The 9417-nt window shown below is 42.6% G+C and overlaps 2 protein-coding genes across 2 annotated transcripts; both read left to right on the top strand.

Moving 5' to 3' along the window:
- Positions 1 to 2988: 2988 nt before the first annotated feature.
- LOC311133725 (myeloid-associated differentiation marker-like protein 2) lies at positions 2989 to 3670 on the top strand (the record flags this gene model as incomplete). The annotated part of the gene is made up of 2 exons (XM_084167265.1): positions 2989 to 3098; positions 3172 to 3670. 2 exons carry the CDS (start codon positions 2989 to 2991, stop codon positions 3668 to 3670), a joined length of 609 nt encoding a protein of 202 aa, XP_084023391.1.
- A 785-nt stretch (positions 3671 to 4455) lies between these two features.
- On the top strand, positions 4456 to 5340 carry LOC311133730 (myeloid-associated differentiation marker-like protein 2; the record flags this gene model as incomplete). Its single annotated transcript, XM_084167280.1, has 1 exon — positions 4456 to 5340. One exon carries the CDS (start codon positions 4456 to 4458, stop codon positions 5338 to 5340), a length of 885 nt encoding a protein of 294 aa, XP_084023406.1.
- Between the last annotated feature and the right edge of the window lie 4077 nt (positions 5341 to 9417).

Here is a 9417-nt window from a genome sequence, read left to right on the forward strand (position 1 = left end):
GGCGCACAGCTCCCCTCACACTGCTGCACAGAAGAAATATGAGCCCATGCAGAGAAGCGCGAGATTGAACTTCACTCAACTTTCTAGAGTTTTCCTCGTTAGTTAACACTATCAACGTTTTGCTCTACTGTGGGAATTGTGATACAATCAACGCAATATTAGCCACTTTCAATGTAATTTAGCATGCAAAACTAACTGTGCAAAATATTTTCTTGTAGGCAAAGCACATTGGAGTAGGATTCTATTGCATTGACAGGCATGACTCAGGCCTGTACTCTACACAGACTGGTGCACCATAACCAATCAGAGCTGCAGTAGGCCTATATGCAAATAGCCATTGCCATATATGGATCTGTGCCATTCACTTTTAACTGGACTGTGTTTAGACTACAGTATGAGTGGTCGGATAAGATGCGCTTGTTTTGAGATCAAAGTGAGAGCTGCATGTAGCCATGTGTGCACATTTGTTCATATTTTTTGCTAGTAAGTGAGTTATTAGCCCAGTTATAGCTAATTTCTAGTCGACAGTGGGGGAGTGGTTGCTTCCAACAAGAGCACAAAATGTGTGCATTTCTAGCCATCTTTGAAAAGCGAGTCAGGTAAAGAGCTTTTTTATGTCTTAAAGGGGAAGTGTTGTATTTTGAGACTGTCTTGAATAATCTAAGTAGCCAATAGGCAGAGCCTAGCATAATTTGTCTTATTCTCTGTAATAATGGTATGGGAATAATAATGCATTTTATTTTGTAAAGTGGTTTCTTGCATCAAACACATTTTCAGTCACCTCCTTGTCTGAAGGACAAGTGGATAAACAGGTTAATGTCAAGCCCTGCATGTTTTTTTCTTCTCCAAAAGTCTCATGGAATGTAGGCATTGAACACCACACATTGGTTGCTAATGTAGGCTGAATGATAGAACAGCTATTTCCATGTTAAAATGTTATGGGATGCATTTTTCTCCATTGTTTTGACGGTAGGCCACTCTGGTAGGCCTACATTATGATCAAACAGCCACAGTAGCCTACTTGGCCACTGTTAAAACTCCCCATTACAACAACAACAAAGGACTTAAGAAACAGGACAGAGCAGCACATATTGCACTTAGGTGTACACGGAGGACGAATGTCAGTAACATGCATGTCAATCTCTCCTGGCTCAAAGTTGAGGAGAGATTGAATGCATCACTACTGGTCTTTGTGCGAGGTGTTGAAGGTCATAACTGTCTGTTCAAGCAGTTGGCACACAGTTCGGACACTCATCGGTACAACACAAGACATGCAATCAGAGGTCTTTTCACAGTCCCCAGGTCCAGAACAGAGGCTGGGAAACGCACAGTATTAAATAGAGCCATGACTACATGGAACGCTCTGCTACCCCAGGTAACTCAAGCTAGCAATAAAACCATATTTAAAAAAACAGATAAAAGAACACCTTACGGCGCAACGGGGACTGTGAAGAAACACAGACATTTTTATATATTTTGTATTGTAATTTGCACTGTATTATGTATTGTATTATGTAGGTGGGTGGCCTTGCACGAGCCTTGGCTTGTGCGAGCTGGAACGGCTCATAGGACAGGAGCCATCTCCTGTTTCTGAAGCGTGAGGCAGAGGCAGGAGATGATATATATTACATTATGTATATTATATATTTTATTTGTTGTTTTGTTTCCTGTTTGGACCCCAGGAAGAGTAGCCACTGCATTGGCAGTGGCTAATTGGGGATCCCAATAAAATACTAAATACAAAAGAATTGAGCTTACCTCAACAGGAGCAAAAAAATAGGCTACTAAATTCTCATAATAAGCTTTACAGAGAATAGGCTACCAAGAGACAGTAATGTGGCGCTCTGTGGTGAGGCTGAGGCAGGCTGCAGTGTATGCAGGAGGAAGCAGAGGAGACAGAGAGAAAGAGGAAGGAAGCAGAGAGAGAGGTTAGTTCATTGGTTCCCAAACTTGGGGTCTGGGCCCCATGTGGGGTCCCCTGAGAAAATCTGTACTAATCTTATCAAACAAGTTAGGAACTTAAAAAAAGAAGATATGTTTCAATATGAAGATCCCTACATAGCCTATCTTTCCTATAGGCCTACATTAAAATGCAATAGAAATGCAAACAATACATTTCTAAAAATGTCATATGGTGGTTGTTCGTCTTATCTCGATCGCCCACTGGAGTATATAGTTGCTCTATTACCCACTTTATTTTTACCACTACATCACTGATATTAATACAGAATCTTAATTAATATTGTAATAATTAATGTGAATGTGATAATACGATCATCTGTGTGCTCCATTGATGTCTGTTTGTGCGGAGCTTGATTAGTAATGCCTTGGAATACAAACGTGAACGTAATTTGAGAAAATAGATATCTATGTAAAGAGTTGCTGATTTTATGCAATTAATCATTACAACTGACTGAACAATCGCTGATGCTACATGTCAGTGTGAATCCTTTCTCATATGTCCCTCCTTTCAGGGGTATAAAATTACAATTGTATAGCTAATAGGCTATGTGTTTGCAGATCGACTGAGGGGAATGAACCTAAAGCAGCCAAGGTGATAATGGCTGGAGTAATTTTTGCTTGTTTTTGCTGTTCTCCAAATAGCATTTTAAATTGTATAGAAACTCCCCCACCCCCTTCCGGACCTCACTAAAACCCTGATTACGGCCCTGATGAGTACTCTTAGGGATAAAATGGGTGATCTAGCTATAAAAGGTCTATGGACGAAAAAAATGTAAGAAGAAGACAGAGGTGAAGAGCTGGAGCAAACACGAGTTATTCTGGCCTGGCAGGTTTCGATAGCTCCCTGATCGCTGATGCGACCTTAAAGGGAGTCATTGTTGAAGGGCAGTATTTCCTCTGACTTGTTCGAGGACACATCGTTAGCACCGTGGCCTCATCCAGCGCTGTGCAATTAACCCAGTCTCTCCGAGACTGTCCTTCCATCGAGAGTATCCAACAGGAACGCTCCCTGCAGGACCAAACAACATGTTCAAGCAGCAGAGAGGTATTCTGCGTCTCCTGGAGATCCTGCTCTGTGTCATACTAATCACTGTGGTGGGACACAGAAGTCTGTCCCCCAACCCCTGCTGGGTGTGGTGCATCTTGGCCTGGTCTTTCTGCCTCCTGACCACCATAGTGACCTCCACTGCCGAGCTCTGGTCCATGTAGCCCGCTGAGGGAGTTCCTGGACTGGGATGACCTCACTGCTGGCCTGGTCCTACTGGACACCCTCCTGGTCCTCTCGCCGTCTGTCATCTACCCACTGTTCTACGTGTGCTGGAGCTGCCCCATCCCCCTGGTGGCCACCGCGCTCACCGCCCAGTGCTCCACAACCTTTGCCCTGGAAGCGGTCACGGCCAAACAGGAGGGCAAGGGCAGCTACCTGTCCACCTTACCAGGGTTCCTGAAAGTCGCAGAGGCGTTTGGGGCGTGCATCATATTTGTGTTCCTTACCGACTACCAGGGAAATCCAGGAATGGAGTGGTGTGTGATCGTCTATTCTGTGTGTTTCCCCTTGACGATCCTTGTCATCGTCCTCAACTTCTGTCCCTCTGTAAAACATCTCCTGCAGCCTCTGGAGGTGTACCTGGCTGGCTTTGACGTTGCGACCCTGTGGCCCGTTTTCAGCTTCCAGAAAGACCTTGGTCCTTCCATCTGCCACAACTGATGTGTCAACCTGGTCCTTTACGCTGTGAACTTGATTTATTCCCTGTGTGGCTTAGTTCGTTGTCGTACTGGTGCATGATGACGCCTACATCTATGTAGCACGTTCAGTACATCCTTGTCAATAAAACTTTCCATCTTACCATACAGATGAGTGTTGCTGTACTTTATTTAGTCTGTCTAACTAGCTTTTTTTATTAAAAAATAAATAAATAATAATAATCACCAATGCGCTGCGGCTCACAGGCCTTCCCCGAAGAAGCAATGCAATGCGATAGCCGCTAAAATAAAGGCATTTTAACTTTTCCACAAGAGAGAATGCCTTGTATTTTTTGAAGTGAAATGTTTTTACACAGCTGCAACTTCATTTGGTCGCTATAAGTTATACCCTGTTCTCCAATGAACACCTTTCTTTGTCTTCATTCTTGATGCCAAAGCAGCTCTCCCTCCCTTTTTTGAATATTGATATAAACCTTGTTTCATTTTATCCTTGGAAACTTTAGGAGGGAGTGTGCATTTGTCACAGATGTTTTCCATGCTTGAATTGAACACTTTTAGCCAGTCTCTCTTTCAGAAACTTGAGAAACACGCCCTCTTAAAACTCACTGGAGTATACTGTCCAGCGTAGATACTGCACACCTTATTTCATGAATATTATGCAAAGCACATTGTGACTGGCTAATTACTAGGTAACAGATAAGAGGATAGCTCAGACGAAGCTCACTCTCTCCTCTACCATTACAGCTGTCTAGAAAGCCTAATAGAGGAGAAGAGGCATCACCAGAAACAATGGACAAAATAAAAGGGGCACTGTCCGAAGCCATATTCACCCCTTCCACTCTGTTAAATGGACGAGGGGCTTTGCACATGACTCAGATAGTGCTGGGCATCGTGACCTTCATCCTGGCCGCTGTTCAGGGCGAGACTCAACACACCTACTGGAATTATGCCATGTTCACCTGGGCCTTCTGCTCCATCATGACCCTCATCATCACCGTCATTGAGATGTTCCTGCTCCACCTCCTCCTCAAGTTTTGTCTGGACTGGGACGACTTCACCACGGGAATGGCGATGTCCTCCGCCCTCATGACCGCGTCCGTCTTCGTCATGTACGCCAACTTCTACATCTGCCAAAAATGTTTGTACTCGATTTTGATCGCCTTCCTCGCCCTACTTTGCGGCGTGGCCTACATCTTAGAGGTCTTGAAAGATAAGTTCATGGATAAGAAGAAGGGGAGCTACCTGGCCACCCTGCCTGGATTCTGGAAGGTTCTGGAGGCTTTCGTGAGCTGCATAATTTTTATCTCCCTCACGGGTTACGACGGGAAACCGGCCCTGATAATGTGCATTGTGGCCTATGTTATTCCCTTCCCCATCATCCCTATTATCATCATCACCAACATCTTCAAAAAAATTAAGAACTGTTTGCCATTTAGTATAGACAGGTTTGTGTTTATATTTCTGGTCATCTCTGTGGTTCTCTATACCTTTGCTGCCATCATCTGGCCCATCTATACGTTCAGAGGCAACCCTCGTCCCAGTGACTGTCCTGGAAGCTTCTGTATCTGGGCCATTCAGTTCATGGTGGCATTCATGACATACGTCAATCTGATCCTCTTTGTAGTGGACTTGGTGTTCACCCTGCTTGGGATATGTGGCTTCAAACGCTCATAGCTGACGTCTAGCGGTAACTGATCTCTGTCTGTATGTCCGTCTCTGTTTTACTGTACTATTTAATCCATAGCTTTATGAATTATTTGTTGTTGCATTGAAAAGTAATTTAACGAAAGCTGCTTGTTTCTGTCATCTTTTTTGATTTAGAAAAAAATATTATAGTTTAAGTAGAACAAATATAAACCGTGCAGTGACCTCTGAGGAATTTGTCCTAATTATCCATATAGAACGTGAAGAGTATAGTTACAATATCAATCACACATGGATATTTCCATGGCAACAAGGCATACATTTACATAAAAGTAGCCTATGTAACAGCATTACATGGCCAACATGCACAACTGCTGTATATGATAAAGGATTTTGAAGTACCACAACCACATTTATTTTCATTCTGTTAAATTCTTGATGTGAGTTGCAGCACTGGCCTACTGTCCTTTTACCACTGGCATTCTCGGTAACACTTTATTTAGATAGTCAATCTTTAGAATGTCTACAGACGATCAGTAACATTTCAACTAACTGTCTACTAACCCTAGCCCTTATCCTAACCCTAAACTCAATCCTTCCCCTAACCCTTATTCTAAACCTAACCATAACCTTAGCAAGCAGTTGCTTATCAACAGATAGTTTGTTGATAATATGACTACAGATGGACTTTTCAGACTATCTAAATAAAGTGTGACCACATTCTCATTGGTTTATAACAGTAATAGTGCAGAACAGCTTCTCCATAGTGTACTGTATATCTACTCCTCCAGGGATTTGAATAACGATATTAGCCTGGCCACTTCTGTCTTTAATACTATGAGGGTTGCCTCCATCCGACACTGTGAAACACTCAGTTATGAAGGTGGAATAACACAGCGTAGCTCAAGGGAAGTGTTGTCACTCAAGAGTCTACAGCAAAAGTTGAGCTTGGAAAATCATGGTTATCCTAAAAAAGCCACACATTTTGGAATTGAAGTTTACCGTATTCAGGAGATGGAGATGTGCAAACATTTCAAGAGTCTGCCCAACATCTTGCGGCTGCTGGAGATCATACTGTGTGTGTTAGCCTTGGTCATCCCTGTGTTCAGGGGTAGGATGGTGAACCCCTACGGCATGTACTGCAAGTTTGTCTGGGTCTTCTGTGTCATTGTGGCCTTGGTCCTTCTGGTATTGGAGATCTTGTCCACCCCCCCCCCCCTTCCCCGACCTCTCCTGCGGTCTGACCATGCTGTGCACGCCAGTGGAGGCTCCTCAGAGAAGGAAAGGGAGGACCCTCCTTCTCAGTAAATTTCCTTATTTTTTTTGTCAAACATTAAAAAAGTGATCTGTTTTAGATGAAACTATACTAAATATATTCATGTCACCGAATAATGTATTCAAACACACTGTTTTGCAATGAAGGTCTACAGTAGCCTCATCAGCACTCTCTGGGGTAGCACCATGGTATAGCCGGAGCACAGCTAGTTTCCGTCCTCCTCTGGGTACATTGACTTCAATACAAAACCTAGGAAGCTCATGGTTCTTACCCCATTCCATGGACTTACACAGTAAATATGACGACTTCCGGAGGATGTCCTCGAACCTATCAGAGCTCTTGCAGCATGAACTGACATGTTGTCCACCCAATCAAAGGATCGGAGAATGAATTTAGTACTGAAAGCATAAACTACAGCTAGCTAGCACTGCAGTTCATAAAATTTGGTGAGTAAGTTAGATGACTCAAAGAAAAAGACAATAGTTAATTTCTTCAAAAATTAAGAAGCAAGAGAGAGAGCTAGCTACTGTATATTTCGTTGGTATTTGTTTCACTTTCACTTACTTAGCTAGCAAATGCAGCTAGCTAGTTTAGCCTACTCAAACACGCGGCTTAAACAGAAAGGGATGCTATGTTAGCTAGCTGGCTAAGGCTATCCAAAACTAGAACTCTTCCAAGTCAAGGTAAGCTGGTGTAACTGCTAAAGTACTTGCTATACACTGCACTGCATGATTGTAGCAGGTTTACTAACGCGTTAGTTCTAGTAGCTATGTTGACTATGACGTAATATGGTGACAACGATGTAGGCTGTGTGTAGCGGTTATGGTATGAAGGTTTGGCTTGGATATTTTTTTTGCCTGGTCACAGACAGCTGTTGTGTTGTGCACTGAAGTCCACAAGCGAAGGGAAAAGGTGAGAGGAGGAGAGCGAGTAGATGCGAGAAGGAATTATACAACGAGCAATGTGATCATGCTGTTTGTATGTGGCTGCTATGAAAGTGAACTGTGTGTGTGGGTGATCAGGGGTGTTCATTACGCCGATTATGTTAAAACATTTCTTAAATGGAACCAAATGGAACGTAACGGGGATAAACATACCTGAATTTGTCCAATAGAAACTATCGTTTGCAACTGTTTGGACTAATGATTACGCCCTAGATCAGCTAGATGCAGGCAAGAGTGTGCAAGGCGGTATTGAATGTGTAACTGTCTGTGTCCTTGATTACAAAACATGTGCTCTCAACCTGTGCACCTACGTTGTAAACTTTCATTCGTAGGCTAGGTTGTAGCAACCTCATGATGGTTATTGGGACATTTTTGGGATCATGTAGTAGCCTAAACCTATCGATGTTACATTGAGCTGGGTGAATGGAATATGAATGACAGTCATCCAATATGTTGCAATAGAAATAAGGCCATGCTCATTTAAAAAAAAGTTGTCCTTCCTAATCTTAAACGGCACCGACCGCCACTTGTGCACGGTCATGTTCGCAGCCACCACACTCATCTTCGCCATCAAATTTGCTTGCCTGTCCTACATCAGCAGTATCTTCTGCGTCATCTTCTCATCATAAGGAAAATTAAGTGTCTGGAGGGCTATTTGTCCAGTCTCAGTGGGTCCTCCGCTTCATAGAGGCCGTCTTGGCTTGCATCATCCTGGCCTGCGCCACAAACTACTTCCTGGGTGTGCGGTGGGTCATCTGCCCGCCTGCCATGGTGTGGTGCATTGTGGTCTATATAGTTTGCCTCCCTGTCACTGTGCTCATCATAATCATCCATCTGATCAAGCTACTTGAATGCTTCATCTCCTGTAATGGAATGGAGCTGTTGGAGTTGGGTGTCAACATAGTGGCTGTGGTGTTGTAGCTGTCTGTTGACATCCTCTGGCCCGTCTTCGGTTACAGACACTACCCTAACTATAATCTGCCTAACTGTGACTATTGTCGCCATGATGACCTGGTTACTGTGGGGACTATTGCCAATCTCAACTGCTTTAATACTACTAACAAATACCTTGAAATAAATCAACATAATGCAAGAATATGTGGCCTTCTTGTCTTTTTTATGACTTCAAATGTAAAATCCACAGGTACACTTGATGTCATTGAGGTGTTTATAGATTAGAAACATTATAGATGTAGGACCACACACAAATTTAGATTTGCTTAATTATTTCAGCAGCCTAACAGCTGATAGTATTTAAAATAAATAATGAACTAAGCAAATCGAAAACCTACGTGCTGCTGTCCTCTTCTGCAATTAAACATGTTCCAGTATACCAGCAACTTGGCTTAACTAATTATTGTGTGTTAGTTCTGCTTTTTGAACCGTTTTTTAAATGATCATTGTGACTGCAATTAGAAAAGCACCCTCTATCTCCTGTAAGCAGTTTGTTGAACCATAGTAAGTGTAGCAACATGCAAACTCAATTTCATAGATAACATAGTATGTAGATGTACATAACTGTCACTTCATTGTACACTGGCTCAGAAACACATGGCTTGCATATAAAATGAGTGCAATATGCTACTGTCCAAAATCTATGCAAATGATCTATTGCCTGCCAACAAGACAATGGTTTTGTATGGGTCAATTCAAATTGTGAGATATAAACGTTCAATTTAATTCCACTTATTATGGAAGAGCAATTCGATAGTCGATGCAAATGCTTAAACGTCACTACGCTCTTGACTGAACTACTGTTATTGTTTTTCAATGAGGCATTGCACTTATTCTTCTCACTTTGAGTTGAAAAATATGATATCCTTGTCTTCTCCCTACTCCTAAAATCTTCTTTGTGTCTTGAATAACAATGTCCCGTTAGTGTTTGAC

The sequence above is a fragment of the Coregonus lavaretus genome, assembly GCF_964263955.1.
Source record: "Coregonus lavaretus genome assembly, chromosome: 1".
Taxonomy (NCBI): Eukaryota; Metazoa; Chordata; class Actinopteri; order Salmoniformes; family Salmonidae; genus Coregonus; species Coregonus lavaretus.